General features: G+C 43.2%; 1 protein-coding gene across 1 annotated transcript in view; it reads left to right on the top strand.

Moving 5' to 3' along the window:
• CAMK1 (calcium/calmodulin dependent protein kinase I) overlaps nucleotides 1-22748 on the top strand; it is a 56735-nt gene that overhangs the window by 23770 nt on the left and 10217 nt on the right. Inside the window, exons 4-5 of the mRNA XM_087708685.1 lie at nucleotides 12850-12924; nucleotides 13767-13905. Coding sequence (XP_087564811.1) covers nucleotides 12850-12924; nucleotides 13767-13905 — 214 coding nt within the window. The remainder of the gene's footprint in view (nucleotides 1-12849; nucleotides 12925-13766; nucleotides 13906-22748) is intronic.

The raw sequence follows: 22748 nt of genomic DNA, 5'->3' as shown, positions 1-22748 counted from the left end.
CTTAACCTAACCCTAAACCTAACCCTTAACGTAACGAAAAACCTAACGCTAACCCTTAACCTAACGCTAAACGTAACGCTAACGCTCTAACCCTTAACCTAACCCTAACCCTAACCCTTAACCTAACCCTTACCTTTATGTGAATCGGCTTGCTGTAATTTAATTTTTATTTCAATTTTTCGATCTTTTTCGTCGCGTTGTGATGACGTCACATACGCGATTTCGTCGACCGCGCTTTTGTGGAACGCGCTTTTGACGGGTCACAGTCAAACTCAAGCCCCGTGGGCCGCATCTGGCCCATGGGCTGCTTAGATCCGGCCCATGGGGCTGGATTGGAAACAGCAAAGGACCGGCCCACAGTGCCTCTGCCAGCAAAAAGGGAGCTTGGGAGGGCTGCACACGGCCTTTCCCAAGCTCTATTTTCGGCTGCGATAACCTCCTGCAGCCCTCTGCCAATGAAAATAGAGCTTGGGAAGGCTGCGTGTCATTCTCCCGGGGTCCATTTCCCTGGCAGAGGGCCTCAGGAGGCCATCGCAGCCGAAAATGGAGCTCCTTTGCTGGCAGAGGACTGCAAGACATTGAACTAGCCAAGCTCCTGGCCACGCCCACTCCCCCCACCCAGATCAAACACAATCCTGATGCGGCCCTTAATGAAGTTGAGTTTGACACCCCTGCTCTATTGCATCTGTCCGAGATTTTGATTCTTCACACATCATGAGGAATTCTGGTTAGGAATGTTGTCCTGTTGCTTGTTGCTTCTTTGTCGAGTTGCAAATGTGCAAAAGGATGTTACATGTTTGTGGCGCACTGCCTTTTTTATTGCATAATTGAGCAGCAGGGCAAAGGAGAAATCCTGGCACAGGTAGTCCTCGACTCACAACCACAATTGAGCCCCACATTTCTGTTGCTAAGCGAAACCGAGGCTAACTCCCCATTCTACGACCTTTCTTGCCACCGTTGTAAATCACTGAAATGGTTGAGTTAGTAACCTGGTTGTTCATTGAATCTGGCTTCCCCGTTGACTTTGCTTGTGAGAAGGTTGCAAACCGTGATCAGATGACACCAGGACACCGCAACCACCATAAATAGGAGTCAGTTGCCAAGTATTTGAATTATGATCGTGTAACTATGGGGATGCTGCAATGGTCAAAAACAGTCATAACTTAAGTCACTTTTTTCAGGGTCATTGTAACTTCAAAACAGTCATTCAATGAACTCAATGAATAAGTTGAACGGTACCCAGTGCTCTGGGCAGGCTCCGCTACGCCTGTACCAGGGTGTACCACCTGCAACCCATCACTGGTTCCTACCTATTCGGTCCGGTTCAGCCGAATAGGTAGTAACTCCAGCGATCATGTGACCGTACCATTTCTATGATCGGTGGCGCCATCTTGGTTTTCTGTTCTGCACGATCTTCATTTAAAAATGTAATTTTAATTCGCTTTTTTAATGTTGTGCACCTGTGCAAATTGTTTTAAATGAAAATGCGCACACGTGCTGAGCACGCGAATTTTTTTTACTACCGAACCAGTAGTAATGGCAGCCAGAACCCACCCCTGGGTCTAGCCCTGGAAATTGTATTTCTGGCTGCTTGAAGCAATTTTGTCCTTCGATCAAGCCATTTCTAGCAGTAGAACAGGATTGGAGTGATGGAAAAGCAGGGGTCAGTGACCCATGGCTCTGGAGCCGCATGTGGCTCTTTCATCCCTCTGCTGCGGCTCCCTATCGCCAGTCAGCACCATAATTTTGAGAGGAGCTTCCGATTTAGTGGGGGGGGGGGAAGTAGGGCACACCAAGAGGAGACTCTATGGCAAGGGTGGGTTTTACGGCCAGCTCCACAATTGATAGGGCTTTTGGTTAGGACAGGTAGAGGAAAAAGGACGCTGCACTAGGAGGAGACTATGGTGGGGAAACCGGACTTCCGGTCAGCTCCAGAATTGAATGGGGAATTCTGGTTAGGACCTTTGTGGCTCTTTGAGTGTTTAAGATCACCAACCCCTGGCTTAAAGCATTAAAATACCACAAGGTAAAAAAAAAGGAAAGGGCTAACAGGATTTTAATTCTTTTACTTGAATATTTTGCGTCAAAAACAAATGGGCTACTTTCCTTCGGGGCACGTGAGGAGGGTGCATGAATAAATACACATAGTTGTATCATCACAATTTCCTGTAGCCCAAGGGTGGGCAGCTATGGCCCTTTTATGGCCTGTGGACTTATTTGCAAAAGTGTTTTTTCCGAAAGTCAAGTGGACTTTCTTGTTTTTTTTTAATTTGAAAACATTTTGTTTCTCATCCAAAAAGCTTCTTCTGTTCTAACTTTAGTTTCTGTTAGAACTGAAGAAGCTTCTTGGGTGAGAAGTCAAATGTTTTCAAAGAAAAAAATGAAGAAAATCAAGTTGCCTTTTTGGAAAAAGCATCTTGGGGATAACCATGACCTGGATGATAAGAGAATCTCCATAGAGTCTATGCTGGCTCAGGAATTCTGGGAGTTGAAGTCCACAGATTGTAAAGGGACTATAGTTGCCCCCCTCTCGATCCAGCCCTTTAGTAAAAAGACATTCCTAAATCCACTCCGAGACCTAATGAAAATGTATTGTTTAGGTCTAATTAAATGTGGTCTAAGCCAGTAGTTAGTTCCCAACTTTTTCTAGTAGCCCTAGGAAATGTTTGATTACTGTTCACTTCCCCTATAAAAGTAATTGTGACTTGTAACGTAGTATCCCTAAGGGACCCTCACCACTATTCGTTCCACCTGCTGAAATTCCATCTCTAATCCACTAAAACATTTGAAATTGGGAAAATTGTCTTACCCAAATGGTAGAGATTAGATTTCTTTCCTTCCTTCCTTCCTTCCTTCCTTCCTTCCTTCCTTCCTTCCTTCCTTCCTTCCTTCCTTCCTTCCTTCCTTCCCTCCTCCCTCCCTCCTCCTCTTTTCCCCCTCCCTCCCTCCCTCCTGTCTCCCTTCCTTCCCCCCTCCTTCCTTCCCCCTCCCTCCTTCCCTTCTTTCTTTCTTTCTTTCTTTTCTTTCCTTCCTTCCTTCTTTCCCTCCTCCTCCCTCCTTCTCTTTTCCTCCCTTCCTCCTATCTTCTTTTCTTCCCCATTCCTCCTTTCTTCTTTCTTTTTCTTTTTCTTCCTTCCTTCCCTCCCTCCTCCTCTTTTTCCCCCCTCCCTCCCTCCTGTCTTCCTCCTTTTCTTCCCCCTTCCCTCCTTTCTTCTTTCTTTCTTTCTTTCTTTCCTTCCTTCCCTCCCTCCTTCCTTCCTTCCCTCCTCCCTTCCTTCCTTCCCTCCTCCCTTCCTCCTCCTCTTTTCCTCTCTCCCTCCTGTCTTCCTTCCTTCCCCCTTCCTCCCTTCTTCTTTTTCTTTCTCTTCCTTCTTTCCTTCCCTCCCTCCTTCCTTCCCTCCTCCCTCCTTCCTCCTCTTTTCCTCCTCCCTCCTGTCTTCCCTCCTTCCCCTTTACTTTCTTCTTTCTTTCTTTCTTTCTTTCTTTCTTTCCTTCCTTCCTTCCTTTCCTCCCTCCTTCCTTCCCTCTTCCCTTCCTCCTCCTCTTTTCCTCCCTCTCTCTTGTCTTCCTTTCTTCCTCTTCCTCCTTTCTTCTTTCTTTCTTTCTTTCTTTCTTTTTCTTTCCCTTCTTTCCTTCCTTCCTTCCTTCCTTCCGTTTGCAGTCCCTTTGCCCAAGGAAGCCTACTTTGAAGTGAGAAGTTTAGAATTGGGTTGAGGAGTGATAGTTCCCCGATATGATATCACAGCCGCTTCAAAGCGAGCACATCAGTGGCCTTCTGCAACAGCCAGATATCCTTTTTTTAGTTACCATATCTGATGTGGAATATCAGCTTTTCTGAAAATAGTTCAGGTTGGCACCACGCAGTGTTTTCTTGTGACCAGAACAAGCCGTGTGACCATCCATTGCTCATGCTTCCTTAGGGCACTCTATCTGCGTCCTCTGGCAATGACCCCTTTGCTGGCTATTCAACTGAAACTGTCACATTCGCTGTCCATTACGAAGTTGGAGCTCTTCTTAGTGTTACCAAGACCTACTCGTGAGTTTTCAAGTGATCGGTTGCGCTTCCTTGGTATCAACTATCACCAAACGGAGAGCTGAAATGGGCAAGCTGGAAAATTCATTTAAGAGGAAAGAGCTATGCAAATTGCTCAAGTAGTTTGTTTTAAAAAGTCATAAAAGAAAACATTAGATAACATGATAAAGGCAACAGTGAGGTGAAAGTACACTTGTTCAGTATCTTATCTGCTGCCTCCAGCTAACAAATGCCATTTGTTAGCTGGAGGCAGCTATTAGTTTGGCCCAGTTTGGCTGAACCAGTAGTGGTATGCCATCCTGGGTCGCAGACTCAGCAGTGACCCAGGCTGGCCACTCCCCCGAACCGGTCCTCCGGTTGCTACCATCACCATCTTTTTTTTTAGTTCTGTCCATGCGCAGAACAATTTTCATTGAATTGTCCATGCGTGAGCAGGGTGCATCCAGTACAGAGGTGGGTTCCTACCAGTTCACACCTATTCGGTAGAACCGGTTCGTCAAATCTACCGAACAGGTTAGAAGAGGTTCCACCAGTGGACCCGGAAAGCAGGCCACATCTACAGAAGAGGTTCCAAAAATGTTTGAAACCCAACACTGCCCCCCACACAGAGACAGACTGATAGAGAGAGAGAGAGAGAGAGAGAGAGAGAGAGAGAGAGAGAGAAAGAAAGGAAGAAATATGAAAAGAAAAGAAGAAAAAAGATAAAAGGAACAGAGGGACAAAAGGAAGGAGAGAGAGGGGGGGGGAGAGAGAGAAAGGAAGGAAGGAAGGAAGGAAGGAAGGAAGGAAGGAAGGAAGGAAGGAAGGAAGAAAGAAAGAAAAGCATTTACTCCTGGCTCTTTTCAGTGCTGTAGAATAAAATAATAACATGAGAGCATCAACTTTTTATTTTTGCATTCTTAATAACACATGACTGGCAAGCCACTCCCACCAGGTCACATGGCCGGCAAGCCACTCCCACAAAGGAAGCCACACCCACAGAGTAGGTTCCAAAATTGTTTGAAACTCACCACTGATCCAGTGCAAGCATACAAAGCGCGCCGACGAGCAAAGGGCACCCACGAGCGAACCGGCATAGTGCTGGCCAGAACCCACTCCTGGTTAACGCCATATTTAGTTTGCCATTGCTTTTTTCTTTTGTATTGCTGTCTTTCCTTAAAACATCCAGACAAACCATCTGCCAAATTCTTGCAGCTCTATAGATTTTATTCTTTTTTATACTTCAGTTTGGGTACTATTTTTTTTAAATAATTGCATCAGTACTTTGTCCAGTCTGGACTGGTGGAATCTTGTTGAAGTTTTTCAAGACTCTATCTCAGAGGTGGGTTCCTACTGGTAAGAACCGATTCAGCCGAATAGGTAGTAACTCGGCCAGACACGTGACCTTACCTGTTCTCTCCTGGGCGGCGACATCTTTATTTTCTGTTCTGGACATGCCCAGAACAATCTTCATTGAAAAAATGTAATTTTGTTTCCTTTTTTAATGGTGAGCACAAGCACAGACCATTTTAAGTGCAAATATGCACGCACAAAATTTTTTGGGTACGGAACCGGTAGTAGTGCCAGCAGGAACCTACCTCTGCTCTAATTATCTTTAATTAAAATATTCCCTGCTCGCTGTATCTGTTTTTATTGCTTCCTGCTAATCATGGTAGAGACGTGGTGGCTCAATGGCTGATTTGTCAATCAGAAAGGTCGGCAGTTCGGCGGTTCGAATCCCTAGCACTGCGTAACAGAGTGAGCTCCCATTACTTGTCCCAGCTTCTGCCAACCTAGCAGTTCAAAAGCACGTAAAAATGCAAGTAGAAAAAATAGGAACCACCTTTGGTGGGAAGGTAACAGCGTTCCGTGCACTTTCGGCGTTTAGTCATGCCGGCCACATGACCACGGAGATGTCTTCGGACAGCTCTGGCTCTTCAGAAATGAGTACCGCCCCGTAGAATCAGGATTGACTAGCACATATGTGCGAGGGGAACCTTTACCTTTAATCATGGTAGGAGGAGTGCTGATTTTTTCCCCTCCTGAATTGCACCTTGAATAACTTCTCCTAAATGTCCTTAGTATCCATTTCTTTCACTATGTAGCAGTGGTAGTAGAAGTTTTCAATAACTGCTTCCCCCACCCCCCCACCCCACTATCTCCTCTTTTTCTCATATAAAAATGACTATTGTAGTGTGGTGCCAAAGGACTTGGTGAAGGACTAAAAGGGTGGTTTTTAGCGGTGAAAATCATTTTAGGATCTAAATTTGCACATTTCATGAATTCCCTTGAGACCATGTATAGGTAGTCCTTGACTTACAACCATTCGTTTGTTTAATGGCCATTTGAAGTTGGAAGGGCACTGAAAAAAGAGACTTGTGGTCATTTTTCACACTGAGAACGATTGCAGCATCCCTATAATTACATGATCTAAATGTGGATGCTTGACAACTGGTTCATAATGACTTTTGCGACCTTCTGACAAGCTAAGTCAACGTGGAAGCCAGATTCCACATTTTATTCCCTTAACAACTGCAGTTATTCACTGAATGACTGTGGGGGGGGGGTTATAAAATAGAGCATAACTCACTTAACCCCCGTCTCGCTGAGCAACAGAAATTTGGGGCTCAAAATATGGTCATGTCGAGAACTACCTGTAATTTCCTGCTACCTGGCATAGGAACATATTTATTGTATCATAGAATAGAATAGAGTCGAGTCGAATAGAATAGAATAGAATAGAATAACAGAGTTGGAAGGGACCTTGGAGGTCTTCTAGTCCAACCCCCTGCTTAGGCAGGAAACCCTGTACAGACAAACTGGTTGTCCAACATCTTCTTTAAAACTTCCAGTTTTGGAGCATTCACAACTTCTGGAGGCAAGCTGTTCCACTGATTAATTGTTCTAACTGTCAGGAAATTTCTCCTCAGTTCTAAGTTGCTTCCCTCTTTGATTAGTTTCATATTTAGTAGTGATCTTTACACAATTAATGCTTATTTACTTTAGATCGTGGGTGCTTTACTTTTGGCTTGCCTGGCTTGTATTTAGTGAAAAGGAATTGTTTTGGGCTGCATATAAGATATATAATATATATTTTTAGACTCACATAATAATGTTAAAGTTTACGATCTTGTGGGGCCACATTATTAGCTGTCCAATCTGCCTGCAACCGATAGTCACAGGTTGGTTATTCCTGCTTTAGATAATACTTCTGTTGAAGTGCCCTTTCAAAAGCAATCAAAACCAAAGCCAATTTGATATCAACAAACAGATCTGCACAACAATGTATTGCCAATTTTTTTTAAAAAAAAAATGCTTGTATTCTTTCCTCCCTTTAAAGGCAGATCTACAGTGATTTCTCTAGTTCCCATTTAGCATTTCTATTGTCATTTCTGTGCCATGGCTCATTAATTCTTACCATAAACAAGCAAATTGGGGTAGCAAGGGCAATAATTGTAATTCCCCAGTTGCTTGCGTGGAAAGCCTTGCATCTTGATTAAAGAATCTAAGTGACTTTGCGAGAGAAGGTAAAGGTTTTACATGGGGGAAACAAATGAAAAGGTTTGGAGGCTGTGTTCAGGAGACAGCTTGAATCCCAAAGAGATGGATGGGTTTTCAGTCTGGCATGCTTTGAGCCTTAGCCTTATCCGGTTAATTTATGCAACAGTATTCACATAGAGAACTTTAAGCTAATGGAGTAATCCATGGTTAAGTTAACAACAGGGAAACAAGTTAGAAACAAAAAGGAACTTGGTAATTGGTAATTTAAAAAGCAAATAGAAATCAAGGAGTGGATTCAAATGAGGTTTATATATGTTAGTTACTGTTTCTCAGTGGGGCATCTATTAGTACCAGTCCTTTGTTACAAATCAGTCAAATGTTCTTGATCTTCTATGGGCAGGGGTGTCAAACTTAAGACCCGCGGGCCGGATCCAGCTTCCAACTGGCCCAGGGGGCCAACCTGGAAATAGCCAAGGACCAGCCTGTGGTGCCTTTGTTAGTCAAAGGGGGTGTGGATGGGCTGTGTGCTTTTTCTTAACTTATGTGCTTTCTCTCTTCCAAGCTCTTCCAAATCTCATTCTTTGGCTGCTGCCAAATTTTACTAAATTATCCTCCAAACGTGGTCTCAGTTGACAATATGACAAAATCCTGGCCATGGCATTAAACCTTCCAACCACTGAGGAATAAGACTAACTCTAACAATGTCATAGTTTTGTGGGGCAACTTCTCCCCATCTGAAAATAACAAAAATGCATATAGTAACGTGAGTGCATAATTTATTTTTGCTGCTGTGCAGTACAGGTAATCGTCGACTTATAACAATCCGCTTCGTGACTCTCCAAAATTACAAGGGCATCGGAAAAAGTTACCATATTTTTCGGAGTACAAGATACACCTTTTTCCCTCAAAAAAGAGGCTGAAGATCTGGGTGCGTCTTATACACCGAATACAGCATTTTTTTGCCTCCCCAAACCCCACCCCCTTCACCAAAATGACCATGCAGAGCCTGTAGAAGGCTTTCAGGGAGCTCCTGGGGGCTGGTTAGGGCAGAAATGAGTGAAAAACAGGCTGGTTTTTGCTTAATTTTGCCCCCCGCAGCCCCCAGGAGTACTCTATAAGCCCTAAAGGCTATGCATGCAATTAGTTTGAACAAAAAATGGGCCCGTTTTCATGAAGAACGGGCCATTTTTTGCTCATTTTAGGGGGGGCACCCCCAAGAGCACTCTGCAAGCCCCCTAAAGGATATTCATGCCTTTTTTGAAAAAAAAACCGGGTCCGTTTTTGCAAAAAATGGGCCGTTTTGGGGAGGTTTGCAGAGTGCAAAAATCTTTTTGTTTTAATTTGCCTCTTCAAAACCTTGGTGCATCTTAGACTCCAGTACATCTTATATTCTGAAAAATATGGTTTACAACTGTTTTTCGCAGTTATGACCTTTGCAGCATCCCCATGGTCATGTGATCAAAATTAAGATGTTTGGCAAGTGGTTCATATTTATGACCATTACTGTGTCTGGGAGTCATGCGTTCCCCTTTTGCGACCTTCTGACAAACAAGTCAATGGGGAAACCCAGTTTATTTAACAACCGGACTACTAACTTATCAACTGCAGTGATTCACTTAACAATTGTGGCAAGAAAGTTGATAAAATGTGGCAAACCTCACTTCACTAACATCTCACTTAACAACAGAAATGTTGGGCTAGATTTCTCTCCTTAGTTCCATCAATTCATCTCTCTTTTCTTCTATACTTTGAAATCTGGGATAGAGCTCCAGTCCATCTATCTCCCTTTTCCATATTCCACTCTTTCCATTTCCAACCACGCTCAGTTCACTGTCAGTATCAACAATTTTCTTGTCTCTTTGTTTATTTTTTCCTTCCATTTTTAGAACTCTGACTTCCACTTTCTTCATTTGATGAACATCCTCAATTTTTCCATCAAATTTTACTGTTCTACGATCTATGTTCTCCAATCTCTTCTCAATTTTCTCTGTTACTTCTAATAATTTTTGAATTTCAAACATAATCATTTGCAATGTAAAGGTTTCTTTTTCATGTTGCACCATTCTTCCAACTTGTAAACACTGCCACTCTGGCATTCAAAACTTTTTATTAAATTTAAAGCAAGTTCATTTAGAATCTTTCAAGACAAGGCTTTGTTTTCACTCCACTCCAGCTGCCAATAAAGATCCTGAAGAGCACCTATATAAACAACCCATGCTCTTCTCATTATCACTCTCTGAAAACAAGCTGAGGAACCTTGAAATGCAAAGTCAAATGATCAAAGTGAAAAAAGAAAAAAAACAATATTTCCAAGCCTTCCAAGACTCCAGCCTCCAAGTGGCAGTGTTACCTCCTTTCCCTCTGTTATTACAGCCCTCTTTGTATTCCTTTTATATCTTCTTTATATTCCAGGCTGAAAGAAAACAAAATTCTTAAATGGAGCAAAAAAAACAAAACCCCATCCAATCCAGCATTATAAAAATAAGGAAAAAGATTTTAATCCATAGGTATAAAAAAGAATATAAAAAGTAGAAGAAAAACTAATCCAAAAAGAATATAAAAAGTAGAAGAAAAACTAATCCGTTCAATTTAAAGATCAGGAAACATTTGCAAAAGTTCCATCCGTAAAAGAATATTTAAAAAAAGGATAACACAATGTCTAATGTAACTTAATTTCGCCGCTTGTTCTCTTCTGTTTTCAAATTTAATTTAGCTTTAATTTTTTTGGGGGTAGTCTTTTTTATAATAATACGATTTCCTCACCAGATGGACCAGAAATCGTATTTCTCTTTCTGTTTTCCTCCCATTCCGGAGCTGTCCCAACTTCAGCAGCTTCAATGGCTGCACTTCTGTCGCTGGCAAAGAGATTCTCCTGGATCAATCAGGGACTTTGCAGTGTCCCTGAGATCAGCAGGACATATTCTTCCCTATCACCATATCTTCGGGACAGTTTAGGTTCAAAAGGACCGTCTAGTGACAAAAGTAGACTGCAATCTTGGAGCTCCAAGATCGCACATCGTGTCGTCTCGATGTCAGCTCCTCCTCTCTTGTCAGAAGCACTAGTAATAACCAAAGATAAGCTGATTGAAGAAGCAGATGGAGGATTTCGAGCTTATACAAGATATGCAATAATCAATAAGTTGCGAAGAGAAGTCCATACAAAACTTACTAAGGAAATAACCAGAATACTAATGCCACAAATGGCAAGAGACATAAGACTGCACTATTACTGGAAAGACACAGGTTGATGTAATGAAGGTTTATAATAAAAAACTAAGTCAAATTTAGTTAAATTTAGAGCATTATGTATAAAATGAAGTGAATGGATATAGTTAAATAATTGATAATGATAATAATTCATATATATGTATTGTTTTGATAAGAGGAAATTTGATATAAATTGCAAATGGTGACTACGAAAGGAGGTTTAGAAACTGTTATTAAATATAACCAATTTTTATTTAGAACATGTTATAAAGATGTAATGTTATTGGATGATATTGGGAAGAGCTAATGGAATACCATTATGTACTTTTGCTTTAAATCTGGAATATTTTATATAAAAGGATGTAAAAACAATTATAGTCAAATGAAGGTTGAGGTATGATGATAGTAATATATATAAATATATTTTATTTATATATGATTTGATATGAATTGTAGGTGATGACTGTGGAAGGGATGTACAGACGTTTTTGTAACCAATTGACACACTTTCTACCAGTGACGTGCGGTGAGCTTCATGGCCGGTGAGGCAAACGCGAAAGCCCCGCCGAAGCCCTGCTGCCGCATCCGCCATAGAGCGGGACGTGGTGGCAGGGCTTTAAAGTGGTGGCAGGGCCCTGGCGGCAGGGCTTTAAAGTCCCGGTGCCGCGTCCGCCATAGAGTGGGGTGCAGTGGCAGGGCTTTAAAGTGGCGGCAGGGCCCCGGCGGCAGGGCTTTAAAGTCCCGGTGCTGTGTCCGCCATAGAGCGGGATGCGGCAGCAGGGCTTTAAAGTGGCAGCAGGGCCCCGGAGGCAGGGCTTTAAAGTCCCGGCGCTGCGTCCGCCATAGAGCGGGACGTGGCAGTAGGGCTTTAAAGTGGTGGCAGGGCCCTGGCGACAGGGCTTTGAAGTCCCGGCGCTGTGTCTGCCATAGAGTGGGACGTGGCGGACGCAGTGCTGGGACTTTAAAGCTCTGCCGCCGGGGCCCTGCCGCCACTTTAAAGCCCTGCCGCCGGGCCTGAGCGGCCATGATTCCCCCCTCCCCAGCCAGCCAGCCCACCCAGCCCATTCCTCCCCCAGTGCGGCGAGCTCCAGCGGGCTGGATGCGGGTGCAAGGGGCCTGGCAAAAGAAAGCAAGCGCCAGCCCTCCACCACTGTGTCCAACATGCCAGGCGTCTCGCGTTTATGGTGGACATAAATGCGAGATGCCTGGCCTGTTGGACACAGCGGCAAGAACGTCCCTACCGCTGCCTCGCCCCCCGCCTCCTCCGACCCCACCGCTGTGAAGAAAGAAACACACGCACACACACACACACACAAATTCCTCACAAAAAAAATTACAAATTAAATTACAATAATTTTGAATCCCCCCCTCCCTCCATCCGATCCACATACCTTTTCCAGCTGTGGATTTCAATTGTCCTCTTGTCCGCCCGCTATGATGAAAATGTAAAAAATTAAATAAAAAAGCAACTTACTTAGGTACGATTTGCTGCTCCCAGATCAGGAAGTGGGAGAATCATGTGCCTCCTTTGCATAAGGAAATTTTCGCCTTTTAACCCTTGCTTAACTCTGAGCAAGGGTTAAAAGGCGGAAAATTCCTTATGCAAAGGAGGCCCATAGTTCTCTCGCCTCCCCCTGCAGTTAGCACTAAGCAGACTCAGAGTCACTGTGACTCTGGAGTCTGGCAGCAACTACCTTAGCCTTTTTAATTATTTTAATTATTCTTTTCTTTTCCTCATGACACTGGTGAGGCCCCGCCTCCCCTGCCTCCCCTGACTGCACCTCCCCGCTTTCTACAACTTGTAATGGAAGGTGGTTTTGTGGGGTTTTTTTGTGTGTGTTTTGCCTGTTTGTGTGTATTCAAAAATAAAAAAAAACTTTTTTTAAAAAAGAAAAAGAAATGTTGGGCTCAGCTGTGTTCGTAACTGGAGGACTATCTGTGTTCAATAACACTGTGTCCCATGAAGAGTAACATTTGTATTTTACATGGCAAGACATTTCTGAGCTGATCTATAGAGGATTTTTCTTTTCCAATAATATCAACATTAGAACGTATCGAGGCAAAATGAAATAGATTTCCTTAGAGATCTGTAGCACTTCCTAATTAAAATGTCTTTCCCCTCTTGGCAGAATCAAGCATCCGAACATAGTGGCCCTGGATGACATCTACGAGAGTGGAGGGCAACTCTACCTCATCATGCAGCTGTAAGTTGAAAATTTGGGAAGGAGGAAAAATGGACCTGTTTGTTGTTGTTTTTTTTCCAAAAAAAGGGCACGAATAGCCTTTAGGAGGCTTGTAGAATGCTCCTGGGGGTGGGGGTGGGGCAAAAACAAGCAAAATACAGCCCATTTTTTCCAAAAATTGGCCCATTTTTTGTCCAAAGAAATGGCATGCAGAGCCTTTAGGAGGCTTATAGAGTGCTCCTGGGGGTTGGGGGGGGGATTGAGCAAAAAATGGCCTGTTTTTTTGCTCATTTCTGCCCTCCCCAGTCCCCAGGAGCTATCTGAAAGCCACCTAAAAGTTATGCGCGGCCATTTTGGTGAAGGGGGCAGGGTTTCGGGAGGCAAAAATTGTTGTATTCAGTGTAGAAGACACACGCAGATTTTCAGCCTCTTTTTTTGAGGGGAAAAGGTGCGTCTTATATTCCAAAAATATGGTAATTCAGCAAGATTCATTTATATAAGAAACTTCTTTATATACAATACCCATTGCAGTAGAAGCCGGAATCAGAACTCAGAATCTAGAAGTACAGACAGACAGACAGACAGACATATCAGTGAACCTAAGCTCTGAACCAAAAAATCCCGATTGGCTGACCTGTTACCATGTCTATTCCAATTCATGAAGCCTTATACACTGACAAATTGCTTCTCCTTTGTTGGGTGTGGTAGAGATACACCAGCAGAGTCAAGTTAAGCATTTTCTGAATTTTTGATATGCCAAGCCTAAAAGGTTTACCCAATCACATCATTGACCTAATCCATGTTGGAGGGTTGCAAGGATCTGTCTGCATAGATCTTACTTGTATTCTCTCTCCTTCTGGCAGGGTTTCTGGAGGGGAACTTTTTGACAGGATAGTGGAGAAGGGATTTTACACAGAGCGGGATGCCAGCAAGCTGATCCGCCAAATCCTTGATGCTGTTAAATACCTGCATGACATGGGCATTGTGCACCGCGACCTCAAGGTGGGTTGATGAACGTGGCCAGGTGTATCTGCATGTTGTAGTCCTCCTCCCATTTAGAGGTATTCCCTGAGGGATAAACTAAGGACAAGTCCTGCAATTGTCAATGGAGATTCTTAAACTTCCAGGTCATGGTGGTCCCAAAGGTGCTTTTTTCAAAAGGCAACTGGACTTTCTTTGTTTTTACTTGAAGATGCTTCACTTCTCATCCAAGAAGCTTCTTCAGTTCTGACTGAATGATGGAGAATGGAAGGATTTATATTGCTTGGAGTCCTCTGGTCATTAGTGCTAAAGGATCAGATGTTGTAATGCTAACAACCAGAGGACTGCAAGGATTATAAACCCTTCCATCCTCCCCCATTCAGTCAGAAGTGAAGAAGCTTCTTGGATGAGAAGTGAAACATCTTCAAAGAAAAAAAAAAAACTCCAGTTGCCTTTTGAAAAAGCACCTTTGGGAATTCCTTCAATCAGTTGCTGTATGGGGGTTTGTTTTTATTTTTAAAAAGCAGGTAAAGGTATTCTTCCAGTATAAAATAGTCAATGTCCTCCATCCTTCCTCTCCCAATTATAGTTACAGTATGTGTGTGATGTTAATATTCTCCTGATCTTAAAGATCCATGCCAAGTTGTATTTATTTAAATATAGATTGGCTCATCCCTATATTATTTGTTATTTATGAAAATCCTGATGATAAAAAAATATAAAAATGGCATTTGATCTGGCTGTGAATTGCTCATTTCTGCACTTATTGATCATAAATGCTCCGTGCTAAAGAAAACAGTAAAACACTTTTCTAAAATAAAAAAAGTAAAAAGTAAAAAAAGTCTCAGTATTCTCCAAAGCACCTGAGGGCAGGACAAGAAGCAGTGGGTGGAAATTAATCAACGAGAGAAGCAACTTAGAACTAAGGAGAAATTTCCTGATAATTAGAACAATTAATCAGTGGAAAAACTTGCCTCCAGAAGTTGTGAATGCCCCACACTGGAAGTTTTTAAGAAAATGTTGGACAACCATTTGTCTGAAGTGGTATAGGGTTTCTTGCCTAGGCAGGGGGTTGGACTAGAAGACCTCCAAGGTCCCTTCCAACTCTGCTATTCTATTCTATTCTGTTCGAAAATCTTCCAGCTGTGATGTTGGAAATGTATAACTGGAGAGTTGACTGTGACGAGCTTAAATAAAAATGTATAGAAATAAATCTTATGACCATTTTTTATTTTCTTAAAAGCTGTCTGGTGGGAATCCAAATAGACATTTCTGCAAAGAAACTATTACTTGATGGAAATCAGTCTCTCTAGTTCACCTTGTAGAACTAAATGGTGGTTATTGTGGGTTAATAGCAACCAGATCGATGGAGATAGGGAGTGACTTGCAGCAGGAAATCAGTTGTGATAAACCTCCAACCTGAAAAACCTTCAGATTTGTTTTAGGTTTTAATTGGTTTTAATTTGGTAAGTGTGCACATGCTAATTCTGGGAAATTCAAAGCCAAAATGTTTAAACTAAAGTGCTTAGTTCTAAAAACAGATAAAAGAGAGAGGGAGAGAGACGACAGGCGTTGATTAGATGTGGTTATCCATAGATATTACATCTGTAGAAAGAGAGCTGTAGGAATGAAGATGACATGGTGATTGGGTGACCTCCCAAAGGTCAAAGTGCGAGATGGATCTTGGAGTCCTAGTAGATGATCACTTAAATATTAGCCAGGAGTGTGTGGCAGCAGCCAAAATGCAACCCTTGATTGCATAAACAGGCGTAGAGACAAGATCATACGAAGTATGAGTACTGCTTTATAAACCTTATTAAGACCACACGTAGAATACTGCATCCAGTTTTGGTCACCACATTATAAAATGATGTAGACACTTTGGAAAAAGTGCAGGGAAAAGCAACTAAGACAATTAAGAGCCTGGAGACTAAAACGTATGAAGAATGGTTGCAGGAATTGGGTAGCGAAGTCTAGAGAAAAGGACTAGGGAAGACATGATAACAGTATTCCAGTATTTGAGGGGCTGCCACCGAGAAGAGGGGATCAAGTTATTTTCCAAAGCCCCAGAAGTCAGGACAGGAAACAATGGATGGAAATTAATCAAAGAGAGGAGCAATCTGGAATTAAGGGGAAACTTCCTAGCAGTGAGGACAATTAACCAATGGAAGAGCTTGCCTTCAAAAGTGGTGGGTGCTTTGTCACTGGAGGTTTTTTAAGAAAAGGCTGGACTGGCCACTTGTCTGAAATGGTATCGGGTCTCCTGCTTGAGCAGGGGGGTTGGACTAGAAGACCTCCAAGGTCCCTTCCAGCTCTATTCTGTATGTACCGTATGTAAATGTGATATAGATTCTAATAAATAAGGAGGAAGAAGCCGTAGGATGCACAAAGAATGATTACACTTATAACATCCTGTTACTCTCTTAATCTAGCACAGGTAAAGAGAGAAAATGAGAAAATGTAATTATTAAAAAAATGTATTTGTGCACTGATCAGATAAATATATTACAGCTCTCGGGAGTTGCAGGCCAACTTTTTCCTTTATACTTGCAGAAATGACAAACGATAATAGTGGTTTCATATGAACAGTGCCAAACAGTGGCTAGAAATGCAAATGTTACAAATTGCTGTACATTTGCCCAGAAATTCTAACCCAATGCAGTTAAGGTCAGACGTTGCCAACTAGGCAGAGCAAGCCTTACCTGCCATTCGTTAGAATGTGATGGTGCCAATAATTGCTACTTTCGGTGTCTGAAGATTGATTGCCAAGGCAGGATTAGAAAAGCCCCCGAGATTTGTGAAGAAGGCTCTTACTGGGCAGATGTATAGATATTTATTTCATTTTAGAAATATAGCTCCATAAGCTCAGTTTCTTCTCATCTTTGTTTCAGAAGGGATATCAGGCAAGCTGGTCCTTTCCAGATTGAGGAAATGCCCTGCATGTCCTTTCCTTGTTGTTAGAGACATTTAACTATCAGAATGACGGAAGCATAAACTTCTACTGTTTGTTCCACTTGAAAAATATAGGGGTGGGTTTTTCCTTCATACTAACAAGTCGGATGGGATGGGGTGGAGTGGAGTGTGGAGGTATAGGGTAGAGGAGTCTTCACTGGCCAGGTCAAAGAGGCAGACATTCTTAGCTTATTCCTCTTTGATTTTTTTTCTCAAGAGAGGGGAGAGAGAAAGAGAGAGGGAGATGGGAGAGAGCTCAGAGGGGGGGTGCAAGGAGGAAGAGAGAGAAGGAGGGAGAGGGAGATCAGAGAGGGAGCGAGGGAGAGGGTGTGAGGGAGGGAGGGAAAGAGAAAGAAAGGGAGAGGGAGGGAGAGAGAGAAAGAGAGAGGGGCAGAGAAAGAAAAAGGGAGAGAGAGGAAAGGAAAGAGGGAGCGGGAGAGGGTGTGAGGGAGGGAGAGAGAAAGAAAGAAAGAAAGGGAGAGGGGGAAGAGATAGAAAGAGATGAGAGAGGGGCAGAGAGAGAGAAAGAGGGAGAGAGAGATAATGAGAGAGAGAGATGAGAAAGGGGAGGGGGGAGGGAGAGAGAGAGAGAGGAGAGGGCAGAGAGAGAGAGAAAGAGGGAGAGAGTGAAAGGAAATAAGACAGGGGGAGAGAGGGTGTGAGGGAGAGAGAGAGAGAGGGAGAGGAGAGAAGGACAGAGAGAGAGAGAAAGTGGGGAGGAAAGGAGGGAGGGAGATGAGAAAGAGGGAGAGGGAGTGAAGGAGATAAAGAAAGAGGGAGAGACAAAGAGAGGAAAGGAGAGAGGGAGATGAGAGAGATGGGGAGAGGGAGAGAGAGGGATGGTGTGTGAGAGAGAGGGGGAGAGAAGAGAGAGGGAGAGAAAGAAAGAGAGAAGGAGAAAGAGAGAGGGAGAAAGAGAGAAAGAGAGAAACAGAGAGGAAAGGAGAGTGGGGGGAAGAGAGAATAACCTGAAATGATAGCTCTGTTAGCTATCTGGACCTTGGAATCTGACCCTTGTTAAATGTCAATAGTTGTTCAAGGTGATGTACATTGTAAAAACCCACACACATAAAAACTGATTACGAGACTAAGAAAAATAATATTATTCCGAAGGGCATTAAAACTGAAAGGCCTCATAAAGTAGGGAGGGGCCTTTCTGAGATGTTTGCCACTCTCCCACCCCTTCTGTGGGCACAGCTGCTGCTTATTTGACATGGGCTCTCCTGCGGCTCTTCCTCTGGTCACCCAGAGTCATTCCCACATACCCTTACAGGTAATTCTCGACTTACGACCGTTCATTTAGTGACCATTCAAAGTTACAACGGCACTGGAAAAAAAGTGACTTATGGCCATTTTTCACACTTACGACTGCTGCAGCATTCCCATGGTCACGTGATCAAAATTTGAATGCTTGGCAACTGGTTCCTATTTATGACGGTTGCTGTGTCCCAGGGTCACCTGATCCCCTTTTGCGACCTTCTGACGAGCAAAGTCCATGGGGAAGCCAGATTCACTTAACAACCATGTTACTAATTTAACAACTGCAGTGATTCACTTAACAAATGTGTCGAGAAAGGTTCTAAAATGGGGCAAAACTCACTTAACAACTGTCCCATTTACCAACAGATTTTTTTTTTGGGGGGGTCAGTTGTGGTTGTAAGTCGAGGACCACCTATACGGTGAGTGATGTTTTCCCTGGGTTGTAAATGGTCCTCTCCCCTCACTCCTTTCCTTAGGGGCGATTTAGTTCTTAGTTCTTAGGTTCTTCGGCTACATTTGTAATTTCCATAAATTCTGTGAACTTTGGTAATAGCAATAGCAATAGCAGTAGACTTATATACCGCTTCATAGGGCTTTCAGCCCTCTCTAAGCGGTTTACAGAGAGTCAGCATATTGCCCCCAACAATCCGGGTCCTCATTTTACCCACCTCAGAAGGATGGAAGGCTGAGTCAACCCTGAGCCGGTGAGATTTGAACCGCTGAACTGCTGATCTAGCAGTAGCCTGCAGTGCTGCATTTAACCACTGCGCCACCTCGGTAGTCGCAATTTGACTACTCAGGGTGGTTAATCTTCCTCATGGAACTTGCAAGAGATTTCAAATAAACGGTTTCAGTTCTCTTTCTCCGAACTGCAATTCTAGTCCTCGTGACAAAGAGTGCATGGACTGCAAAATACAGGAATTGTGGAATAGGAGAAAAAAGGAACCTGGGTAAAGATTTTCAGCTTTTAATTTTTTTTTCTATCTTTTTTCTTTTTAATGGGAACCTCTGCATGTTTTCTGCAGGACCCTTAGGCAGGGCAGGTTATGTTTTTCTCCTCACCCTCTCCAGGTGCATGCAGTTTACATAAAGGGATGGCCTGGTCTTTGGCCCCTCACAAATGCCACAAATGAATGAGCACACAGCCAATACTTCCCCGGGGGCTGCTGATCGGCAAATGGGATCAGCCCAGATGCCGTATGCAGCTTTCTATATTCCTCATCTATCCTTCACCTCTATGCCCGAGGCAGCTGTCCCAAAAATGAAAGAGACACTCTCAGTGGTAGACCAGGATGGGGAGCAATACAATACAATAGTAGACCTTGGAGGTCTTCTAGTCCAACCCTCTGCCTAGGCAAGAAAGCTTATACTGTTTCAGACAAATGGCTATCCAACATCTTCTTAAAGTCTTCCAGTGTTGGGGCATTCATAGCTTCTGGAGGCAAGCTGTTCCACTGATTAATTGTTCTAACTATCAGGAAATTTCTCCTAAGTTGCTTCTCTCCTTGATTAGTTTCCACCCATAGCTTCTTGTTCTACGCTCAGGTGCCTTGGAGAATAGTTTTACTCCCTCTTCTTTGTGGCAACCCCTGAGATATTGGAACACTGCTATTATGGCTTCCCTAGTCCTTCTTTCTATTAAACTAGACATACCCAGATCCTTCAACCGTTCTTCATATGTTTTAGCCTCCAGATCCCCTAATCATCTTTGTTGCTCTTCTCTGCACTCTTTCTAGAGTCTCCACATCTTTTCTACACCGTGGCAACCAAAACTGAATGCAGTATGCCAAGTGTGGCCTTACCAAGGCATTATAAAGTGGCATTAACACTTGACGTGATCTTGATTCTACCCCTCTGTTTATGCAGCCTAGAACTGTTTTGGCTTTTTTGGCATCTGCTGCACACTGCTGGCTCATATTTAAATGGTTGTCCACTAGGACTCCAAAATCCCTCTCACAGTTACTACTATTGAGCAAGGTACCACCTATACTGTACCTGTGCATTTCATTTTTCTTGCCTAAATGCAGAACCATACTTTATTCACCACTGAATTTCATTTTGTTAGATAGCATCCAATGTTCAAGTTTGTCAAGATCCTTCTGTATCTTAAGCCTGTCTTCTGGAGTGTTGGCTATTCCTGCCAGCTTGGTGTCATCTGCAAATTTGATGAGTTCCCCATTTATTCCCTCATCCAACTCATGCGTCCCCAGCAAACTGGGGACGCATAGAACATAGAAGTCTAGTGTCAACGCTGAAGTGAACCTGGCTGACGCCATCTTGTGCTGCCTCACAGTTGCCATGAAGTCTCAGAAAGGAGGGCAGGGGGAAAAGTATATAGCCCAGCTCACAGTCAAAACAAAAAGTTTTCCTGTGGAAAACCAAGGTCATCAAAACAGGTGGCTGGTGAAGGAGGAGAGGTGTCAGCACTCCTCCATTGAAATAATTAGGAAAGAAAACCACGAGAGTCCATTGATAGAAATCAAGTGTACTTTTACTAATTATAAATGATTAGAAGCGTAGCAAAGCGAAAGACTGATTATTTAGGCGCGAAAGCAATTGATATATAGAATAACCCATTCCCCACCCCTTAGCATCCCAGTTACAGTCCAATCATAATTCTCCCAAGTGTCAGGTGTGAGATAACTTCGAAAGGCATCACCCAGATGGAATGTCGGTGCCGTTAGCCTTGGCGGGAAACCTCCTCCGCATGCGCATCAAGAGAGGCAGCAAACTCCAAGATACTCCTCTAGCACAATTAGTATTCCCCTCTCAAATACCATGTCCCCCTCCCCCGTTTCAATGGCAGCCGAAGCAGCAGCAAAGCAGAGGCTGACAAGAGGAGTCTGCCAGCTATATTCATTGGACAATGTGTAACTGATAACACTAAGGAGGGGGAAGTGTTATTCTTTTAAATAGGGGAACACCATGGGAACTTTCAGAGTTGGTTTTCACTTGCTGTGCCAATATGATGTATCCAATAAACATATCCTTTAAGGAATCTACCTCCCTCAGGGTTTTGATTTCATTACTCGGAACACTGACACCTAGAGCTGGAAGTGACCTCAGAGGTCTTCTAGTCCAACCCCCTGCTCAAGGCAGGAGACCTTATACCATCCCAGTCAAATGGTTGTCCAGAAGGCAGAGAGGAGAGAAGGAGAAGAAAAGAAGTGTGGATCATAAAACAACAGCAGCAGCAGCAGCAGCAACAACAACAACAACAAAGCAGATGGCAATGCAGAAATGTGCTAAGAATTTCTGGTCTCTTGTTCCCACCTGCTGCCTTCCCAATCTGCCTCTTGGAACCGCCGTTTCAATGTGTGTGGAGCATGTAGTTTGCTGGAACGGCATTGCTGCCGCCTATGGGATAACGAGTAGAATAGAATAGAATAGAATAGAATAGAATAGAATAGAACAGAACAGAACAGAACAGAACAGAACAGAACAGAACAGAACAGAACAGAACAGAATTCTTTATTGGCCAAGTGTGATTGGCCATACAAGGAATTTGTCTCTTGGTGCATAAACTCTCAGTGTACATCCAAAACAACAAGCGATGTCATAGATCATAAATCATAATATACAATCCTAAATCATAAGATACAAACAACAATTATTGATAAATCATAATATATCAATAGGAGAAGGTAGTTTTGGTCGCCACGATGTAGAAAAGATGCTGAGAAAGAGTACAGAGAAGAGCAACAAAGAGGATTAGGGGACTGGAGACTAAAACATATGAAGAACGGTTGCAGGAACTGGGTATGTCTAGTTTAATGAAAAGAAGGACTAGGGGAGACATGATAGGAGTGTTCTGATATCTCAGGGATTTCCACAAAGAAGAGGGAGTCAAACTATTCTCCCAACTACATGGGTTAATAACTTTAGGCATAAGACAATGCCTAGATGTTTAGCAGAGTGACGGCGTGAGGGAAGCATTAGATGTTTAGCAGAGTGACGGCGTGAGGGAAGAAACTGTCGATGCATCTAGTTGTTTGGGCATGCGATGCTCTCTAGCGGTGTCTTGAGGGGAGAAGTTTAAATCGTTTAGGTCCCAAAATATGAGGGGTCTCTAGATATTTCCTCAGTTCCCACCTGCTAAATCTGCCGCTTGGAACATCTGTTTCAATGTACGCAAAGCATGAAGCTTGTTGGAACAGCACTGTTGCTGTCTTTGGGGTAACCACCTGAAGATGAAATGGCCACTCTTCTGCTGCTGCTTGTGGATGAATGCATAAGAAGTGGGAGGGGGCTCCTCCTGCCTGAGGCTGGGTCTCACTTGTCAGCTGTTATTGACCCGTACTGATACCACTGTTGATTTTTAGAAGCTTTTAGTTGTATATATAGGAGGGTGTGTTTGTTTGCATGTATGTTTCCGGGTACCATCCCTTTGATTCTGCCCTTATCTCTGTTTCCTCTTGGCACTGTTTAGAGGGATGGAATCCCAACCTGTTTCCTTGCTTTGAACTCCATCTTTGGCTCCTTTTTAAAAAAATGATGCTTATCTTTTAAGCCAGCTGGGCTCAGGCTATTTTTTTTTTAGTTGATTTTAATTTTATTCCAGGAACTTATTTTCCACAGTCTGTTTTTATTTTCAGGTTTATTTCAGGTTTATTGTATTTTATAAGGTGGGTATATTTGGTTCCCCCCCCCAA

The sequence above is a fragment of the Thamnophis sirtalis genome, unplaced genomic scaffold, assembly GCF_051295495.1.
Source record: "Thamnophis sirtalis isolate CommonGarterSnake01/CBP01778 unplaced genomic scaffold, rThaSir2_p1.2 scaffold_3, whole genome shotgun sequence".
Lineage (NCBI taxonomy): Eukaryota > Metazoa > Chordata > Lepidosauria > Squamata > Natricidae > Thamnophis > Thamnophis sirtalis.
The sequence above is the reverse complement of the archived record's forward strand: the minus strand, read 5'-3'. Positions and strand labels throughout refer to the sequence as shown.